This window comes from Microcebus murinus, chromosome 3 (genome assembly GCF_040939455.1).
Source record: "Microcebus murinus isolate Inina chromosome 3, M.murinus_Inina_mat1.0, whole genome shotgun sequence".
In the NCBI taxonomy this organism is placed as follows: Eukaryota; Metazoa; Chordata; class Mammalia; order Primates; family Cheirogaleidae; genus Microcebus; species Microcebus murinus.
The window spans coordinates 51,285,250-51,307,661 of record NC_134106.1 but is presented as its reverse complement, the minus strand read 5'-3'; the positions used below and the strand labels follow the sequence as shown (position 1 = coordinate 51,307,661).

The 22,412-nt window shown below is 43.4% G+C and overlaps 1 protein-coding gene and 1 non-coding gene across 4 annotated transcripts in view; one reads left to right on the top strand and one right to left on the bottom strand.

Moving 5' to 3' along the window:
• Positions 1-69: 69 nt before the first annotated feature.
• Positions 70-22,412, bottom strand: part of B3GNT2 (UDP-GlcNAc:betaGal beta-1,3-N-acetylglucosaminyltransferase 2) — a 27,955-nt gene continuing 5,612 nt past the window's right edge. For all 3 annotated transcript variants that reach the window (XM_012764871.3, XM_012764868.3, XM_012764867.3), the window contains exon 2: positions 70-2,564. In XM_012764871.3, the coding sequence (XP_012620325.2) occupies positions 1,362-2,555 (1,194 nt within the window). In that variant the 5' untranslated portion in view covers positions 2,556-2,564 and the 3' untranslated portion in view covers positions 70-1,361. The remainder of the gene's footprint in view (positions 2,565-22,412) is intronic.
• LOC142870265 (U6 spliceosomal RNA) lies at positions 20,344-20,450 on the top strand. The gene has a single exon (XR_012918697.1). It is a non-coding gene; the product is annotated as a U6 spliceosomal RNA (small nuclear RNA).

Here is a 22,412-nt window from a genome sequence, read left to right as displayed (position 1 = left end):
ATGGCCTCTTTGGAGGAAATGTAATACAATATAGGAAACAAAAAAATCATAGATTATTACACATAACGATTAAAAATACAATGACTTTATTTCCACTTCCCAATATCTCATCTCATAAGAACTGTCATCTTTATTAAACACAAAAATATTTCAAGAAAGCATGTTCCAAGATAGTACATATAAGCAATAGTTTGGCAGAATTTTATCAACTCTAGTAATTTATACCCCCAAAAAACAAGTTTTAAAATTCAAAAATAACCGTTTTATTTAACATGTTACACCTTAACATTTAAAATATCATGCTCTAGTTAAATATTTCAACAACACTGTATACAAATAAAATATTACACAAAATATATTTAAGAAAATGTTTGGTCTTTGATCTTAACAATAAATAAAAACACAGGCACTTCTACACTGAGACAAGAAAGCAATCACTACTCAGAATAATTATCTTGTATAAGCAACATGTGAAAATATGGCAATAATAAAACCTGGAATTTAAACTGACAAGTCACTTATGAAAAGGTCTGTAACTTCAATCTTTTCACTCAAGTCAAAAGTTACATACACTTCCTGGTCCACAGTGAAAATTCACAAACCCAATATGGTTGTCAGGGGCATTTCAATCTTCAGCTGGCCATTATGGAATCATACTCATTATTTTCAAATGCTAAAATCAGATAACTATTATGATACCACCCAGCCAAACCAATTACAAGAAAATTTAAACTCTTTCTTACTCTGACCATAAGACCACAAGATAAATTAGATGAGTGTCACACAGTGATTCTCATTTTGCAAAATTAACTAATTAGATTAACACAAGAAAATACTGTTGGGTGGCAGAAAAATTCCACAAGAGTCAATTTTCTAGACAATTTTAAAAATTTGCCCAAATCTCATGATAATAAATGTAATTCCATTTCACAAAAACCACTGAATCATGTATAACAAATTCTTTGTAGTCAGTAAGTTTATAAACATGTGAATTTGTCTGATAAATCAGTCATCATAATGGGAAGTAGGAATAGTAACACTTAAGAGGGCAAAATAAAAATAACTTAAAATGGTCAAATTCTAGAAACTTATAATATCAGATGAGAAGGGGGGACACAATGACCACAAGCCCGTAGAAAGGATCAAAACCCATCATCCTGCCATTATTATTCATAAAATATTATCATTTTCTGCTTTCCTTCTTCACAAAAGTACCAGATTGAAGGGTTTAGAAGCCCTCAAATGGATACTACTTACAAAGGCAATTTTGATGGTTTAACATAGAAACTACCCTAAATGTGAGAATCCAACCTGGGACTATTCAAAATATGCCTTTCTATGCAAAATTTAGTATGTATATCTTAGCATTTTAAATGAGCACTTTGCAACCGAGACCAAATATCAATCATCTCTTGAGGTTTTCTACTGTGTACTAACATCAGATCTACATAGGAACAAATGTTATTCTTGTTTTTCTCCTCAATATCAAATGTCCTGAAGCCTTTGTGTTTCTCTGGAACGAGGCCGAGTTTCTGAAGGCACATTCCAGTATAAACGTCATCGATGGGGTAGAGGTGGACCCGGTCGGTGGCACTGTACAGCCTCAGGGCCAGCTGGCCGGAGTAGAGGAATCCCCCTCCCCCGGCATAGGGTGGGTAGACGCCGGAGTAAACAACTTCCGGGATGTAGTACTTCAGTTTCTTATCCCGGTGGGGTCCAGCATTGTGGATCACATCACCTATGAACAAATCTTTGGCTTTGTTCTTCGATAAGCTATTCAAGTAATTCAGGATGTGATGGGTGTTCACAAACACATCGTCATCGCCCTTGAAGACGAACTCAGCGTCTGGGCAGGAAGTACTCACCCACCTGAGAAACAGCACCTCCTTCAGGGACAAGTTGAAGAAAGTGTCTCTGTAGCTCCACATGAGAATGTCTTGGTGCTTCTCACTCTCGAATTTCAGCATATCTGAAAGGTCGGGGTGGTTGTCTTCCGGGGGAGTCTGGCCCAGCAGGAAGACGCGCACCACGGTCTGGTTCCCCACGCTGCTCTCTCTGCCCCAGGATTCCCGGATCGCCTGTCTTCTGGCAAAATGCGCAGTGAGGGACTTAATTGCCAGCAATAAGAATGGTTTCTTCGCACACTTATGTGGCTGATCTATAAGCAGTGAATAGTTGCGGCATCTCAAATACAGCAGAAAGTCTTTAAATCTGTCCGGCAGATTGTTAAAACCTGTAACGACTGACATGACCCTCTGGTCAGGTTCACAATAATTCAGATGGCTTATGTTGGAAAAACCATACCCTTCCCCTGTCTGGTTGGCCAACATGCTCAGGATGGGATTGTACTGCTTGTTCAGCTTTTCTTGTTCTCTGTTCCAGTATGCCTGAGGAGGATTAGATATCTTCCAGAACTTCTCTTTGGGTATTATTACTTCCCCTTTTCCATTTTTTTCTTGGCTACTGCTTTTGGAGACTTCCATAATCAAATAAATGAAGACATTTGCCATCATCAGGATACCCAACAATTTTATTCTTCGACGTCCAACACTCATTTCTCATATCTGGAATAAAAGGGGCGAGTATGACATGAATTAGATAATTGTTAATTTGTACTTGCATATACATTTTGATTTACTTCACTTGCCTCTTTGTCTCCCCAGGAATAGCGGTTTAGAGCACAGATTCTAGACTTGCACTACCTAGGCTCAAATTCCAGCCTTCCTTTCTAGCTTTGTGACCTTGGGCAAGTGGTATAACTTATGTCTCAGCTTCTCCATCTATAAATTGGGGATCATAACCCCTTTCATAGGATGGTTGTGAGGAACATATGATTTCCTATGGAAAGCTTTTAAAATAGGGCCTGGCCCATAGCAAGCGCTATGTAAGTGATTAACATTGCTGCTGTTGTTTCAGACATGTATTTACATATTCCATGTCTTTCCATTCCAAGTTTTGATTCTATTTCATTTTTTAAAAAATGCTGGTCCCAATCCTGAATTATTTCCCAAATTGCCATTTTACAGATGAAGAAACTGAAGCAGAGAGATTAAGATGCTTGCCCAGGGTTGCAAGGGTAGGAAGCAGACAAGATAATAGCCACATTGCATGTTCAGAGACAGAAAATGAAAGGAAGGCTCATGACAGCTTTATCCTAATAGCCAAATACTTATAACAACCCAATATTATCAACAGGAGAACAGATTATCAAATTGTGGCATACTCATACAATGGAATATCCCTTGGCAATAAAAAGGAAAACTATTGTTACGAGTAACATTACATTGTGAGTGAAAATCAGATCCAAAATTTCATTTATATTGACTTGAAGAACTAATCTAGGCCCTAGAAATCTGAAAGTGATGGAGGTGGTGGTTTGGAGAGGAGCAGGAGGGACCTTCCTGGGATAAAGAAATGTGCTGTGTGGGTCTTGGCCTGCATGAGGCTTCATGAGTGTTATCAAACTGTATACTTAAGACCTCTGTTGTCTGTAGCAAAAAGAGAAATGCAAACGACATTCTAGTAATATCAAAAGATTTCCGGCTGTGAGCAACAGGAGAACAAGGAAAGAGTAATGAAATGGCTTGCTGGGGATAACCCCAAGGTTCTAACACTACAGACATGAATGATCTGCATAAGAATGAACATTTAGACAAGCCGGACATTAAAAGGCAGCTCAAAAAAGTAGAATGGCACACACTATAAAGTGCTATAAGGATTTCTTATCAGGTTATTCTAAAACTGAGAATTTACCCCTAGGTATTATTACATTTATTCCCATTTTATACCTAAGGACACATATATTTAAAGAAGGATGAGCAGAGCTAGAATCCCAGCCAAGGCAATAGATTCCAAGGCTACCATGTCAAATGGTAGACACCTTCCTCTGACTTCTAAAACACAGCTGTGTGACTATTTTAATAAAGAGTAGTATTTACTGTTTTTCTTAAGCAAAACCACATGTGGTCAATACTTTTTTAATATAAGAGGATTTTTAAGTTCACCGGGTTCTAGCAAACAGTTGCAGGTAGAAAAATACCTGTCATGTTCAGAGTGCTGTGAAACTAATACCTCTTGGACAGCCCACATTAGATCAATAGAAATTCACAAGATATTTTGTGTCTCTTAAAATGTACTCTAGCAGATCTTTATCTATTTGCTTGTATTTAGTACTGCTAAACAACTCCAGCTATGAACATGTAATTAAAAGAGTTTTGCTTTTGTTTTCTTTAAAACCAATGCCGACCCTATAAGACAACTTCCCAAAGCCTTTGCACATTTAGAGGGCATGGCAGGTGAGAAAGATATGTAGGTGCTCTTGGCTCACCCAAATAAGCAGTCTCCCATCACCACACCATTCTTCCCCTAACTCCCCAATCACTACCCACCTCCACCCCTGGAGAATCCCGCCACTCAGCCAGCAAGAAAGAAGGATCTTCTTAAACTTCCTCCCAAAGAAAGAAACCATAAGACACTTCTTACTCTTTTTTTATTTATTTATTTAATTTTCAATTATTTTTAAAGACAGGCTCTCAATATGTTGCCCATGCTTGTCTTGAACTCCTGAGCTTAAGTAAGTAATCCTCCCTCCTCTGCCCCCACCAAGTACTTGGGACTGTACGCACGTGCCACCACCATGCCTGGCTTCTTACTCCTTAATTATGGTTTTAAAGCGCCCCAAGTCACACAGCCTGAATAAGTGCACGCCTAAATCTTGGGTCCCCACCCTCCTTAGGTTAGCTCCTTTTCAAATGAGCTTGTAAGCAAATCTTATGAGCTCATTAAAGGTCTGAGTCTGGTACATCTTTGACAACCTAAACCACTTTGCTATGGGCCTAACTTTCAAGGGCAAGGGAACCCAACGGACAATTAGAATGTATGTGCAGGGGTAACCGATGCAGATAAAGAATTAGTCATCTTTTTAGAAAACAATCACAAATACATTTAAACTTTTTTTTAACTTCCAAATTTGAGACAAAATACTTAAAGATTTGGAAAGGTACTCAGGAAAAACAGCACATGCTATGAACAGCTTATATCTGGCAAAACTCAGTGAAGCAATTTAGACACCAATAGACTATTCCCAAAATTTCTAGAGTAAAAGAAAACAGCTTAAGGAAGAAAAAGGGAGGCACAACATTCTAAATAGCTGGTTGTGAACTTCCAGAGCTAATTCTCCTAGGAAATAACACAGGGTGAATAATATGTAAAAATGACTCCAGATATAAATTAACAAGTTAAGTATCCGAGTTATGGGGGAGGACATGGATATCTGGAATCCAGCCATAACCATTTGAAGTTTCTATCAGGGAAAGCAGGGGTTAAGTAATTTGCCTGAATATTACATAAGAGTGAAGTGACAAAGCTGAAAGGAGGCAGCAGCCTTCTTTCTGGCTCACAATCCAGGGCTCTTTGGATCTCTGCTGTTTTCTACAACGCACAACCATGTTCTAGTGACCTGGTTCGGGTCAACAATGAAGTCTCAAGGGCTGGCTCAAGACTGAAAAGACCCAAGGCACGGGATCATGTACATCAGATAGTTACCAAGAATCTCCAAAGAAAGGGAAATGGGAGCATCTACAAGCTCCCTGTCTGTCCCCTTCACAAGGTGCGCCAGGCTTTCTTGTAAAATAGTTCAGATTCCCAAAGGCTCAGTTTAGGAGCACTCTTCCCATTACTTGCTAAAGGGTATTTCTTCCAAACCAACCTGAGGAGGAAAGGTGGAAAACCCAAGATTCTCAACTGCATATTTCTGAAGGTTAAATGTCATCTTTTGCTTGTGACCTGGGCACGGTCTCTTGCATGAGAACTCGGCGTTTGGCAGTAGTACTCTTATAACAAGCCGAAGTTCACAGACGGGAGGATAAAGCAATGACCCCCATAAAAATATCTGTGGGAAAAAGCTCTCTAAACAGCTGACTACATATTCCCATCACAGACAGAAAACCCAATTCTGTGTCCTTTTTTGAACAGGAAGTTACATTGCCTAAGAAGAATTTGAGTAAGAAAACCTACCCCAAAGCTGGGGGAGATGTTATAAACCCTCACTTGTGAAACACAGAATTTTTATTGTAACAGAAATAGGGGGAAAAAAATCACAAATACAAACAAAGAACAACCTTAACTTTTTACCTTGTTTCCAGCAGGGATAGCAGAGTTTTGAAACTTCTAGAACACTTCAGTTCATTTTGTTAGCTTAATGAAATTAAAATATTTAGAAAGACAATACAACAGAAAATATGTTAGCTGAAAACGGATTACAAAATAGCACAGACGTGATGCCAAAACTATGTGAAAATCCAGATAAAATACCACACAGAAACAAAGCTGGTTTACTCCGGGTGGTGGGATGAGAGGCTGTTTTACATTCTTTAATGCTGCCCAACCACCCTTCCCTCTGAGCAGCCTCTTGCGCACACCGCGCACTGCCTGGGACAGGAACTGCCATTCCCCGCCTGTGCCAGGGCTGCAGCCCAGACTCTGTGTCACTCCATTTGACCCCTGCAGTGTTGCACAGAGGCTCTGGCATGACACCCATCCCTAGATCACCTGCACACTTTCCCTCATGCCCAAGCCATTTCTTAGAAAGGGCTCCTAAACATCACAGTGAAATATGAGCACATCTGCTTTATTTTAATAAATATGTGTCAGGCACCAGCAATCCTATAAGGCAGATACTCTAAACGCCTCCTTCTTCATATTGCAGATGGGGAAATTGAGGCATGGGAGAGATGACTGGATTTTCCCAGGGTCACACTGCTGGTAAGTGGCAGAGACAGGATTCAAACTCAAGCAATACGGCTCCATCGTCTGAGTTTTAAACCCTCATGCAAGGGAACGCTGCTGCACAGGGTTATGACTGAAGGGATGCTGGCCTTATTTTCAGTGGTTAATCTTCTTAAAGATTTGAGAGTTACCAAGAGTCTCCAAAAGAAAGGGAAAATTCAAAAGCGTTACATTTATACATTTTAACCCACAAAACTAAGATGCATCAAAAATTAGATATGAGAGGCAGCGTGGTATCATTTACTACGCTACAGGCCAACCTCCAGGCAAAATGCAGCCCCCGTGCAATGAGGAAAATGAGAAAAATGAGGCTTCCAGAGTCCCAGCTTCCAAGCCAGTTAGGGATGGAGTCAGGATTTGGGCCCAGGGAGTCTGCTTCCAGACTCTGCTACTTACGAGTGCATTGGAACGTGGGGAAGGATTACCAAACCGTAAAAACAGATGGTGACTCTCCAAGACTGTCTCCTCTATGACCTTGAGGAAGCCAATTTCTCAAGACCTTAGTTTCTTAACCAAGAAGCTGTTTTTAGTTTTTCCTCGCACACAAAATCATGGTTTCCAAAGAAGTCAATTTTTCTATTGTCCCACCATTCCATTAATCAGAAGCCATGATCCCCGCCAGGCGCTGTGGCTCACGTCTGTAATCCTAGCACTCTGGGAGGCCAAGATGGAAGGATCCCTTGAGATCAGGAGTTGGAGACCAGCCTGAGCAAGAATGAGACTCCGTCTCTACTAAAAATAGAAAACATTAGCTGGGCAAAGTGGTACGTGCCTGTAGTCCCAGCTACTCGGGAGGCTAAGGCAGGAGGATTGTTTAAGCCCAGGAGTTTGAGGTTGCTGTGAGCTAGGCTGACGCCACGGCACTCTAGCCCAGATGACAGAACCAGACTGTCTCAAAAAAAAAAAAAAAAAAAAAAAAAAAGAAGCCGCCATGATTCCTTTTCCCCCATCCAGATGAGATGACCAATACTACTACACTCAGTTGGTTCAACTCCAGACAAAGCAAAGGCCTTCAACATCTACTTAGCCCATATAGGCTTAATTTTCTTAGGGCTCTCTGAAACACTGAACCAATTCCAATATTTCATTCATAGATATTAGACTGGGAGCCACTAAACTGGATGATCCTAAAAGTTCTACTCCAGTTCTGAGAGCCCTACGAGCACTGAAGTATAAAGCGCTGGCCAGAACCAGAATTCATTCGGCTGTGGTCAGTATGGCCACGGGCAGCCCTGAGGACTCTCATTCTCACACAACTGAGGCAGCACTGACCCCCCCACCCAGGAGCTCGGGCAAATTAGGGAGAGGCCCAATAGCAGCTAACCAGGGACAGAGCCAGCGACACACCCAAGGCAGACCTAAAACCTGTGCAGAAACTGCCCTGCACTTCCCCCAGTACCAGTTAGCAGCCTCCTTGTCAGGGAGGTGGGAGGGGTGGGTGCTTCCCGCTCACTCTCCTGCTCAAACAGGACACACAAATCCTGAGAGAAGGAGCCAAGCCTCCTGCTACATTGTGAGGGCGGAAGAGCGTGTTCACACTACCCCTTGCTCTTCCCCAAATCCCAGGCACCTGGCGAGAGTCATTTACCTAAACCCTCACCTCCTAGGCAGTCCCATCTGTTGCCTGGCCCTTGCCAGCCCTTTCCAGGTTCTGCTCAGATAAACAGAGACAGTTTGCAGCTAAGTGGCTCCAGGGGAGAGAACAGCACTCCCGGTACTCACAGCAGATGGTGGGGTGACAAGGCTGTGAGTGGAGCAGCTCAGTGGGACCAGAAGAGCTGGGTCACACCAAGAGCTTGTTCCTTGATGGGGCAGGAGGCCTGGCCTGGGTTCTTGCCAGGGTTGGGGCAGGGGAGCCCCAGGCTACCCCTCACCCCCCACCCCTCACCAAGAGGCTGGCACTAAGCTGCCAAGATGTGTCTGACTCTGCTTTCTGGTCTGTAGGTCATAGAAATACTACTACCTAAATTCAAAAAATTTGGTTCCTAGTTAAGAGTTTGCCCTCAATGTTCAAAATCAAAAGGGAAACGTACTCTTAATGAATCTATTCACCTACATGCCCGCACAGGCAACATTCTAGATCAACGTGTCTGGCAGATCATGTTCTGTCCCCATTGATCACAACTCCCCCAGCGGCCAGAGTGGATGACCTTCCCACAGAAAAAATACAATCAGCCACTAAATGCATTCTTCAAATAAATACATACAGAACTTTCAGAAAAGGGGGGAGGAAGAAATGATGACAGAGAATTAACCTTTCCAGAGGCCATCATGCCCTACCTGTAGTAAAACGGACAAGGATTTTAGGTCCTCAGTGGAAAGATCACATAATTTAAAAACACAGCTGGAAGATGTTTAAGGATGGAGATGTCCCAGATCCATCTTTTCAGTTTGGAAAACCAGTCTGGCATCTGGAGTCAAACAGACCAGAGTTAAATTCTGGCTATGCTACCTACTAGCTGTGTGGCCTTAGGCAAATTACCGGACTTCTCTGAGCCTGTTTCCTCCTTTGTATAATGAGGATGATATAACCTACCCTACCAGTTTGTTGTCTACCATGCAATGGGCATTTAACAATTCATCTTCCAGGGCTCTGCTTCCTCCACCAAACACTAAATGAAAGTACATTTCTCAAGTTTTGTCCTTCATCGCCTCTTTAATAAGTTTTCTCTCTACAAAATCATCCATCCTTGGCCATAAACATCACCTCCAAAGAGGGCTCACAGGTCAACATATCTAACCCTAGATTTTAGCTTCTAAATGCCTTGTTGGATCACGTTCCCAGGCAGCTAGGTGAAACCCCCAGCATAAGCTTAAATTGCTAATTCTCCCTGCTCTGCACATTCAGCCAGGTCTTGTGTCTCCACCTCCATAATGTCACCTGTACCTTCTCCTCCCCTCTCCTCTATTCCACTCAGGCTCTGTGTGGCTCTAGCTACTGATTTCCCACTGTGCTCCCCAACATGCCTTATTCCCCAATCTAACCAGTCTTCAGTCTCCTGTACATACCTTCCCTGCCCCTGCTGTTCCCCGAGTCTGGTCAGACCACCACCACCAACTCTACTGTTCCCTTAAAGCTCCCAACTCTAGCTCTGTTTGTGTGGTCTGCTCCATTCCCAGAGGTGAGGGCGCAGGGCCTCTTCTCCTCTTCTAAGTGACCTCCTGCCCACGGATATGCCCCAGCTTAAACACCAGCCTCACCTCCCAGGAGTTAAGGTCATCTCTCCCGGTCAGGTTGGCTGACGCCTGGGCATCCTCCATGGCCAAGGTGTTCACATTGTACCGCCACTACATCCCAGCACATGGTACCTGAAAGTCACCCAGCATTTGCTGCAGGAACAGATATTTTGGTCATCTGGTCAAGTTCACTGAACACAATGAGTGTTTAGAGAAACTAGAATTAAGTTATAATTATTTATATTAAATATACATATCTTTTCTCCAAAGAGATGACACTGGGCAATCACTTAGATATATGCTACTGAATATTTAATATATGTACACAATTATATAAATCTGTCTCACTTTATTAAGTACTAAAGGACAACAGAAAAAACTTAATGGATTCCCTAGAGTTGGGGGAAATAGGAGTTTTAGAAGTAGTGAGCCCAGGTTAGGCCTGGGGTGGGAATTATAGCCAAGCCTTCATTTCCTAGTCACCCAAAGGCAACATCCCCATGGGATGCTCCTAGTGAGCATCCCGTGTGCAGGATGCAGGTGTGCGGGGTTCAGAGGTGCTTCCAGGTGAGGGCCCCATCCCTCCTCTGCAGCAGACCCAAGCCTCCCCTCCTCCACCCTATCCCAAAATGGGGGTGCTCCACCTCCAGCAGTTGTTACCTACGTGACAGTAGAGCAACACTACTGGAAGGAAGCCTAAAGGAAGAAGGTCTTTAGTACAGATCTGCCACCTGAGGTAGGACAATTTCAGAAAAGAAATGGCGTAATGCAGGTAGTCCCTTCCTAAGGAGCTTAATGCATTTTGGAAGCCCTTGGTTAAGAGCCTGCACATGGTTTGGAAAGTGTTTCTATTTCAGCCTCTCTAGGAACTACCTATAAGTAAGGGTAATCTGGCAGGCTCCTGGTCAGCCCTCAAATCACTAGCCTTCTCTCTGATTCATCCTTCTGCTGGTTTAGGTGAGCTGCACAGGATGTTTTCCAGTCTGGGGCCAACCAGACAGTAATTTAAGCAAGAAAGTTTAATGCAAAGAATATGAGTGACTATAAAGATGGAATAAGAATCTAAAGGATGCCCTGAGACAGATGAAAAGTACCCCAAAAGGACAAATTTGGAAGTGGGGGATTCCAGGGTTTCCTGAAGAAGGTATGGATGGCAGAAAAGTTCCTGGGTAGCCAGGCCAGAGATGGTTGAGTCATCAGGAAAGCAGGGACAACTCTCTGGGGTGCAAGTGAGCAAGACTGGAGATAAGTGGGCAGGCACAAAGAAGGAAAGAAGGACACACAGAGGGAGTCACCAGGCGGTGCTAAAACCCAGAATTGAAGAGGCCTCTCCCTGCAGGACCTTAGCATATCAATGTAGGACCTGGACTAGAGCAGCTCAGGGCTGTGCTCAAGACAAAGATCAGGTGGCCAGCTGCTAGATGGCCAGCACCATGTGACTCTGGGGTACACACACAGGAGCTAAGAAGAGGGTGAAGGGAGCAGTGACCCAGGATGGGTATGGCCCGCTAACTCAGGCTCCCAGTCCCACCATTGCTGCCAGAGCCAGAGAAAGCAGAACAGAAAATTCTGGAGAGTTATACCCTACAGGAATCTAGGAGTGCAGGAAAAACAACAGGCTCTCTGTAGGAGCCCAGAGTCACACATACACAGACACCAGGAACCAAGAAGGAAAGTCCCTTCCCCCTACAACCTCTCTCTCTGAAATTCCTCTTCAGAGATCTCAACTCACAGAGAGCAAAGGAAAAATATGTGAAGGGCCCAGACCCATTTTCAGACATCAAGCAACAGAGGGTGATTTTGGAGCTAGGAGGAAATACTTGAAATCTGGCACGAGCTGTAGGTCTCTAGATCATCAACCCAAAGTCTTCCCTAACCACAAACATTTTTATTTCAAGTCTGGAGTTGGAAGGAAAGGGTATAAAATCCTCTACCCTGGATTGGCAGAGAGGCAATAAATATGTGGCAGTCCTTTCGTCAACACCAGGGGATGGGGCAGGACCTGAGTGGGGCTTACAACAGGGCAGCTTTCAGAACTGCAGGGAGAAGTAGGGCAGATGAGAGGTGGGGTGGGGACACAGAGTGTCTGCAAGCTGAGATCCATACAGCCAGTTCTTAGGCAGCTGGGTTCTGAGGCCACACTGGAAAGAGTAGGTAGGAGCTGGCGGGGCCCTCTGCTTCTCCGCTAGGAAGAGGATGAACCATGCCTACATCTAACTTGACACATGATGCTGCTGGATAGATTGTAGGAAGGTGTTTTCTTTTATATCCCCTCTATTTAGAAAAGAAAACTGACATCACACAGGAATATGAAATAAGAGAAAAACGAAGAACTCCCAACTGGACGCCCATGGTGATTACAAATATAGTTGGCTTTTGTGTTCACTGAGATGTAATTTCTATAAAGCAGATTCAGTTCACACAGGAGAAAGGGCATGACCTGAGTGCTTTGTCTTCTATCATCCAATCTCTGACAGAATACAGAATATATCTGGTCTGTCTTACCAATTGCTAACCAATGGGCATATGAGTTGTTTCTGATTTTCCTATAATCAAAAAAAAAAAAGAGCAATAAACAACCTCCTATGCATGTCTTTTTTATCATCTAATTGTTTCCTTTGGGAAAATTACAAAGGAACACACCTTTTAAAGTCATTTAGCATAGAAACAAGTTATTCCCCTCGCCCTGACCCTAAACTTTCCCTACCAAAAAGAAAGGCCAAACTGATTTATCCTCTCACTATATATTCAACAGCATGAAGTCATCCACTTTAACAATGGACACTATCCTTCTTTTTAATCTTTAACAAAAAAGAACATTTCCATGTTTTAATTGACACTGTCTTTTCATACGCTTCCTTCCTAATTTTCCTACTCTCCCTGCCCTTTGCCCATTTTTCTATGTCGGGATGTTTTCATCTCATTGAATCTTCACAACAAGCTTAAAAACGTGAAGCAATTAGTTTGAGGTCACAGAGCTAATCCCAGTGGAGCCGGTGTCTGGACTTCGGACCCAACCTCAAGTCTAAGCTCTTATACTTTCTGCCACACAACACTGTAGCTCAAAGAGGATTTCAAGAATCCCCAGATAAGGTTGCACTTTTTAAAAATAATCAAGAAACTGAAATCACTGCATTTGTGGATACAGAGGAAAATATAAACGATTCCAAGGAAAGCCATGGTAATTGAGATTGTTTTTTAAAATCAGTATAAGAAAGGAATAATGTAGACAAAGTGGCCAGTTGTCACTGGTTTAAGGTGTCCAGAGGTCCCGGTCTAGTAATACAGGCACCTTCCATACCTTGGGCAGAATCCCCTGCAGATGTGTTTTGTGATTCATGAGTTAGTTTTGGTTAGTTAGATATCCACACTAAAGAATGAGAGGTTGGCAGGGGCTTAAACTAGCCCCAGGCACAAACACACCCAGGCAAAACCTTTTATCAGAGCTATCTACACAGAGAAATTCTGCCTCTAGCACCACAGCCTGAGGCAGGGGAGCTCGGCACTGCCCTACAACCTGCTACAGGTCACAGAGAACAGCCAGCCTGCCTGTGACAGAACCAGCATTAGCCACAAACTGTGCCATCTCACCCTTTTACTTGTTTTTACAACAACATGCACAGACATTCCACACTCAGAGCATATCCCAACTTCATTACCAGAAAGAAGCCACAAGACTTTCTTTTCATGGGCTCGTTTACAGGAGAGGAGACCAAGGCACAGGGAGACAGAACCTTGGCTGAGGCCACCCACAGGTTAGGATGAGGCCAGCAGTTCACCAGTGAGAAGTATTATTAGTAACAAAGTCTTTTCCTCACAGTCCATAGCTTCAATTCTGGTCCATCAACATAAAAAACAAAAAAGCCAGCCTAAGAGCGAGATCTCATCTCTACATAAAGTAGAAAAATCAATCGGGTTGTGCCTGTAGGCCCAGCTACTCTGGAGGCTGAGGGAGGAGGATTGCTTAAGCCCAGGAGGTTGCAGTGAGCCATGGTGAGGCCACGGCACTCTAGCTCCAAGTGACAGAGCAAGACCCTTTCTCAAAAGAAAAACAGAAAAGCAAAAGAGCCAATTGCCCCAGCACCACCACTTCCCCCTACTTCCTCCTAGCTGTTGTAACACGTCACCCACATTTATCTGACTTGCCACCCTGTGTGATAACAGCTCCACACTCCCACAGGTGTCTGGGCACACAGGGCCATGCTCACTTCAGTATCTCTAGGTCTGCCACTCAACACACAATACATGTGAGGACAAGGACAGGCAGTAAGTGAACTGGGGCCTACCTAAGGGCAATTTTTATTCCTTGATCTTTTTGATCAAGTGCTTTTAACACTGCTCTAAACAAGTTCTTCTTTGATAACTTCACACGTGGGCCCTCATCTCCAGCCCTTCCCCGCCCCACACACGGAGTGCCCCTCCCTGGTCCCTGACTATCTATCTACTAGTCCTGGCCACTCTCCACAAGGTCAGAAGCCTTTTCTAGATCCTGGGCTCTCCCCTCAACACCTCACCCTCACCCATCCAGAAGCATTACCTGGTATCAATTCAACGTAGTACATTGCCTAGAAACATCTCTCAGGAAACAGTCACATACAATTAAATAAATCTATAAACAAACACAGGCCCAAGGGATGGGAGGAGGGGAGGAAGAGGCCATTAAAAATTAATAAAAATGCACAAGCATAAATTACAGTACTGGACTAGAAACAGAATCCCATTATATAAACTAAGTTATCAAACTGACCTTGTATAAATGCTTCTGGAAATAAGTAGGCCAGCATCCCTGGCTTGGCAATCTTAGTGTACAGAGATGGGGAGGGGGTAATCTGGTTATCTATTATGTGGGATACTCTTTTGTCTATATACACATACACAGAAAAGCTGGTGAAGTCACTCAGGTGAAAAATATCTTCACATAGGTATTGGAAATGTGATTACTGTCCTTTTATACAGTAAAATGCAACAAAAATCCAATTAATGATCAATTAACAAAATTAAAAGTTGACTCCCCTCAAACTCTTAAGATTGGCCTTCAAAATTATACTTCATTCCTCACCACTTAGTTCCATAGTCTGTGATAACTGACCACAAACAGAAGCAGAAATTTTAAATTTTAAAACAAGCACTTTAATGTCAAGCACTTGGGCGCCAAATTCAGTCCATTTTCCCTGGCATAAAGAACCATCTGCATCACTTCCAAGACGTACTTTACAGACAAACCCTTCCAAAACAACCTCTGTCCTTCCAATTCTATTAAATTATATTTGGCAATTCTCGTCCTCCATGAACTGTAGAGTTTGAGAGCATCTCCCAACATTTCCCTGCAGTATAAACGTTTACATTTGTCTTCCTTCCAAAATAAAAATATACCCTCCAAAAACCAGGAAAGAATTGTTTGAACATGCTGCACACTAGGGGCCACATATAGCACGTTAAAAATAGCCATCTTTTGTAACTTCGATAAATATTTAAAAGTACGGCAATGACATTCATTGTGTTTATTTTAATTTAACAAATTGCCTTGGGAAGTCTCAATTTCTTGGTTGTCAGGATAAAGGTTTCCAGTGACACATTTTCTTAAAAAAGATCGTGCCCTTGGTTCTAATAAAGGGGACACCAAAGGGCGTAACATAGTCTCAGGTAAGGTAGCAGAGTCTCAGACTCCAGGACTCCTCAACAACCCAGCTGGAGTCTCTTGTAGCAGCAGCCTTGAGAGAGCTCCCTAATGCACTTAGTCCCTACTCACTCCCTGAGGGCCTGTCCATGTGCCACGAAGTGTGCCAAGAGCCCACCTGGACACACAGTCCTATGAAGTGGTGACTGAGGTTCCCAGAGAGTGGAGGGAGGGGGCACAGGAACTGGGAACCAGATGGGCCGCCCCAGCATGGCTGGATGGAGGGGAGGTGGCCATCCCCATCTTCATCAAGTGCTCTTATAAAGCCCTGGCCCTAGATCCTGGCATGCCACCCTCAAAACCCCCATCTGGAGTCCTCCTGGACACTAGCATCCCTTAAGACACCTGCTGTCTTCCCCACTATACCTTTGTTCAGACTGGCTCCTCTCAGCTTGAAATGTCCCTTCTCTTGCTTCTCAATGCTACCCCTATCCTTGAAGGTCTAGGTTCAAATCCTGCCTCCTCTTTCTCCACAAGGACAGCCTCAGTTGCCCAGTGTACTGTATTTCATCCTCTCCTCCTGGCACTGAGGATCTCCCAATGATGTGCAAGGGCTGGCAGAGCCCCCACAGCACCCCAGCCTCCCAGGCCAGCCCACTCCTCACACACATCGAGTGTCCAATTAAACTGGGGTCCCCAGGGATGACGCCTCTTCTCCAGGGTCAGAGCCCATCCTTGTCTCAGAAGACAGCTCTCCATGTGACCCTGGGGTGGCAACTTCAGAACAGGGTACCAAACAAGCACGATGGCTCTCCCTCTTCCCAGCTCCCACCTCCCAGATTCCTTTCCTGCCTCCTCTCCCCTCTCTCAAATGTTAGTTAAATTCCACGTTCTGAGAGGTATGTGAGGGCTGTTGTTTTTAAGTTGTTTTTTAAAATAGCAAAATAAATCATAGATTTAAAATACACATCCTCAAAACAGTGACATTTTGGCCTTTTATCCAAATGTTCTCTTAAAGGGTAGAGATCACTGAAGCATTCAACTAAAACTCATGTCTAAGTATTCAAAGAAGAGGTGAAATAGTAACATAGCTTTCCCTCACCATGTGCCAAGAAAAATCTGTGTTGCCAAAATAAAAGAGAACATGTTGTTTGCTCAATATTTGGGCACACTACCGAACAGCTTAGAAACTGGGCCTCTTCTACTAAGCAATTTAAATCACCTCGGTTTCAAGCATATCCATGTGTATTACCTTCACCTGCTGTGGCCACCCCACACAGCCCCGGCTTCCAGTGTCCTCCTGGGTCTGTTTCTCACTCTCCCTGGGAGTGTGAGAAATCAGCTCTCTTCACTGATGGCTGCCACACCTGTGGTCTCGTGTGACCTCCTCCTCCTGCTCTGGATGGAGCCTACAGCCCCCTCGTCACGAGAGGGGCAGGCATGAAAAAGAGAAGTCATCACACTGAACCTGCTGGTGGCTACCTGAGGCCTCAGGATACCAAGCTGCACTTGTTTAAAATTTTCCATAATAAAGAGGTGTTTTTTGTGTTTTTTTTTAAAAAAAGATCCATCCAACAACCTTGAGGAACACAAATTCAAAAGAGAGAAACATCCAGTTAAAAATAGGAGTATTCATGAGAGATATTTTAAGTTCATTTGAAGAAAATAATTCCTTATGTGGTGAAGGGAGAGAAGAAAAATAAAATGGCTGCATCTCATTTAAAGAAAAAAGCCACATACGTTCCTTATAAGCATACTTTAAATACAGCTATAAAATAATAAATGTAAAAATACATCCTTAGTTCCAAATGCCAACTATTTAGAAAAGATGGCATTTGTAACAAACCCACTTTGACCCTTTCAATATTAGATAAATATATTTGATTCCAAAAACACCAGGCTTCCCAGTGAACAATCTGGAGCCAGATCTGAAGGATTTGGGTTCACCCCCACACCCCTCCCCCCAAAAAAAACCCACATACAGATTGTGTTACTCCCTGATCAGGACTCAAAAAAGAAGCAATTGGATGTTAAGTGATTTTCAAAGAAAATAAGCAATAAAAAAATTTTTTTAATCACAAATAATAAGCTGCATTAAGTTTATAGTCCATAGAAATATCTTACTAGAGTGTTAACACCCTCGTATTCATGATTTCAATGGATTCAAACAATAAACATGTGAAGTTGACTGTGCAGGTTTTATCCCATTTTGCAGGGGGGTAGGAAAAAGAAGCTAAATGGGTTGCCATGGTTACAAAGGTATTTGATGTCAGCTCTGGGACCAAAACCTACCTGTCCAAGTTCTCCACATCAGCCAGGCTCCAGGCCTCCACCTGCTATGACACATTTTTCACAGTGATCTCCACATCTCCCCCACCTCAAAGCTCTCTCTTCCAGTGGCTCCAGGCATGGGCTCTTCCTCATGCCCCTGCTTTGTGCCACCTTGACCTTCCCAATTCCCTTCATCTCCCAGAGTCGAGGGACTTTGCACTCTCCTGACTCCACAGGCACCTCACACTGCTGGCCACCACCTCTGTACCCACCCCAAGTTCAGGATTCCCCCCATCCCCCAGTTCTCTTGCATCTTGGCAGTCTGTGCTCCTGGCCCCATCCCCCCAAATGAGCCCTCTCCACAGTTCTGGGCCCACGCCTATTGCTGGGTCTTCCCTCCCCCACACTCCTGTCTCCAAACCCTCTTAGGTACAGACTCCAATATCCTATGTGCTAAAAGTGCCCCAGCATACCTTTCTCTGTAGCTGCCTCCTCCACACCTCCCTAAATTGGTTTCCAAATCTCATCGCACTCACCATGAGTCTTTTTATCCCTCTTACCTCTTTCAAATAAAACACACGCACGTCTCAATCCTGTACCATCCTGGCCCTGGGCTGGGCCCTCCATTCCCACCCCTGTCACCAAGACTACTCAACAAATTGATATCAAACACCTACTTAAACCAAGCAGTGTTTAAAACAGGCAACGAAGAATAAAGTCGTGGTCGACTGTCCAAGGTTATGCGCATAGATGAAATATAAAGCGCAGAACAGGGATAAGGAAAGGCTGCTGTGAGCAGGTGATCAGAGAAAGCCTCTCTTCTACAAAAGAAGGGGTGGGGGGGTCACTGTTGCCAGTGCCACGGGACCAGTGCGGCTGGCGTCAAACATGGGGAGAAGGGAGGCAGGAGAGGAGGGCAGTCACCACTGTCCTGGTGGGTGACACAGAAGTGTGGCTTTACTCTGAGGGCCACTAAAGGATCCCTCCAACTTCCTTCTGAGAACAGACTGTGGGGTACACAGGATGGGAAGCAGAGAGCGGAGGGACTGCAAAATGACCCAGGCCCCTAAGACGCACCTCACGCATTGCTCCCAAGCTCATCTTCCTCATCGCAAGCCTGATCAGGACTTGTCACCACACTCTCTCCACCACAACAAGATTCAATGCCCTCCCCCTACTACCTCCCTAACTATTAAGTGCCCGGTGTCTGCATGGTCACTGAGGCTGCAGTGTGCTCTATCACTCCCTCCTAAGCGCCCAGCACTCCAAACCCACAGGATCATGTGCTGTTTCCCCTCGAGAGACTTTTAAAGCCTTTGTGTTGCATGCTCTATTTTCTCAGCCTGCAACACCTTGACCATATTCACCTTCCCTTCTCTGCCCCTGAAATGTTATTTATTCATCCTTCAAGGCTAAGCCCAAAGGCCGCCTCCTCAGGAAGCCTTTTTGGCTGTCCCCATGATGTGTGTGTGATTTGCTTACGCCTCTCCTGGAGCACTCTCACCAGTTCCTGGCCAGTCCGCCAGTGGGGGGGTCAGAACTATGCCTGACCCATGTATGAATCCACACAGGGCAAGTACGATGCGCATACACTGAGTGCTCAATCAATGCGCGTTGACTAAGTGAATAAATTGCCCATTTCAGATAACATCTTGAAGTCTTACCAGGGGCGGAGGATTTGAGGACAGGTTTTCCCTCTCAGCTACTGTAATCTGGAGGCCAGGGGCCCTCTGATGGAGCCTCCAGGGAGAGCGTGCCCAACACTCCTGTCACAGGCTCAGGCAAAAGTAGGAGCCAGAACGTAGACAGATTTGAATCTAGGCCTTCAAAGACTCTTGCTCTCTCTGCCAGGCATCTCTAAGCAGGCCCGTACACAGTTTTAAATGTGCCTAAAGTGTTGGCAATGTGTTTTTCCTAAGGTCATTGTAGAAGAGCACAAATGCAGAAAAGAGCACTTAGAAGGATCCAAATCAAGTTAACTGCAGTTACAGCATTAAGAGATAGTGGGATTAATTTTATTTTCCTTTACCTTATCTTGAATATTTTTTCTAAATAAACATAAGAAAAATCATAAAGGATGTCAAAGTACTACCCAAGTTATATTTAAAGAATGGGTCCAAAAATAAAAGGTATCAATCAAACAAATGCATACACTGGGGACATAAGACCGTTAAATATATAATACCACTTCTAGAGTAAGATTACACAAGTTAAAAACGTTTTAAATGGCTTGTCTAAAGCATGCAATTAAAACAACTGGCCCTGTGCTTTCACTTCAGAAATAATTATTTCACAAAACATAAAGCAGTAAATGTTCTGAGCATCTGAAGCACTTATTGATGATGCAACTAAACTCTTCCATGAGCTTCACAAACGTAAACCAGCTGTCATCTATGTACCCTAGCTCATATCACACAAGTGACCCAACAGCTCTAAATAAGACGTTTCAATGACTGTCATTAGAGAGGAAATGTCAATTAAAAGTAATAGGGGTGCTGGCTTCGGCAGCACATATACTAAAATTGGAATGATACAGAGAAGATTAGCATGGCCCCTGCACAAGGATGACACGCAAATTCGTGAAGCGTTCCATATTTTTCAGATGTGAGAATCCTGATATAAAACCATCCTCATATAGCCATCTAATCTTTGACAAAGCAGACAAAAACATACGCTGGGGAAAAGAATCCCTTTTCAATAAATGGTGCTGGGAAAACTGGATAACCACTTGTAGAAGGCTAAAACAGGACCCACACCTTTCACCTCTCACAAAAATCAATTCACGCTGGATAACAGACTTAAACCTAAGGTATGAAACTATTAGAATTCTAGAGGAAAAAGTTGGAAACACTCTCCTAGACATCAGCCTAGGCAAAGAGTTTATGAAGAAGTCCCCAAAGGCAATCACAGCAGCAACAAAAATAAATAAATGGGACATAATCAAACTACAAAGCTTCTACACAGCCAAAGAAATAGTTATGAAAGTAAACAGACAACCTACAGAATGGGAGAAAATTTTTGCATCCTATGCATCCGATAAGGGACTGATAAGTAGAATATACTTAGAACTCACGAAAATCAGGAAGAAAAAATCAAATAACCCCATTAAAAAGTGGGCAAAGGACTTGAACAGAAACTTTTCTAAAGAAGACAGAAGAATGGCCAACAAACAAATGAAAAAATGCTCAACATCTCTAATCATCAGGGAAATGCAAATCAAAACCACAATGAGATATCACTTAACCCCAGTGAGAATGGCCTTTATCAAAAAGTCTCCAGGCCTGGCCCGGTGGCTCACACCTGTAATCCTAGCACTCTGGGAGGCCAAGGCGGGCGGATTGCTCAAGGTCAGGAGCTCGAAACCAGCCTGAGCAAGAGCGAGACCCCGTCTCTACTATAAATAGAAAGAAATTAATTGGCCAACTAATATATATATATATAAAAATCAGCCGGGCATGGTGGCACATGCCTGTAGTCCCAGCTACTCGGGAGGCTGAGGCAGAAGGATTACTTGAGCCCAGGAGTTTGAGGTTGCTGTGAGCTAGGCTGACGCCACGGCACTCACTCTAGCCTGGGCAACAAGCGAGACTCTGTCTCAAAAAAAAAAAAAAAGTCTCCAAACAATAAATGCTGGCGTGGATGCGGAGAGAGAGGGACACTCCTACACTGCTGGTGGGACTGCAAACTAGTTCAACCTCTGTGGAAAGCAATATGGAGGTACCTTAAAGCGATACAAGTGAATCTACCATTTGATCCAGCAATCCCATTGCTGGGCATCTACCCAAAAGATCCGATGACACTCTACAAAAAAGACACCTGCACTCGAATGTTTATAGCAGCACAATTCATAATTGCAAGGCTGTGGAAACAGCCCAAGTGCCCATCAATCCAAGAATGGATTAATAAAATGTGGTATATGTATACCATGGAGTACTATTCAGATCTAAGAAACAATGGTGACATAGCACATCTTATATTTTCCTGGTTAGAGCTGGAACCCATACTATTAAGTGAAGTTTCCCAAGAATAGAAAAACAAGCACCACATATACTCACCAGCAAATTGGTATTAACTGAACAACTGAACAGCACCTAAGTGGTCACATAGGTACTACAGTAATAGGGTATTGGGCAGGGGGGGAGGGGGGTGGGTATATACATATATAATGAGTGAGATGTGCACCATCTGGGGGATGGTCATGATGGAGACTCAGACTTGTGGGGGGAGGGGGGAAAATGGGCATTTATTGAAACCTTAAAATCTGTACCCCCATAATATGCCGAAATAAAAAAAAAAAAGTAATAGGGGATCAAATATCAACAAATAATACACCTTATTTAAGATAAATGCTATATCAACAAAGTGTTGAATCAATAAAAATTTGTCTTCTAACATAATAAAGACCTATAAGACTTTTATAATGAAATAGCCTATTTAAACATAGAATAGTGGCTTTAGTTATCACCTTTTAAAAAAAATAAAAGGGGAAGATGAAACTGCATGTTAGGCACAGTGCTAGGTATTTTAGGTTTATTATTTACATTAATTTTCCCGGAAAATC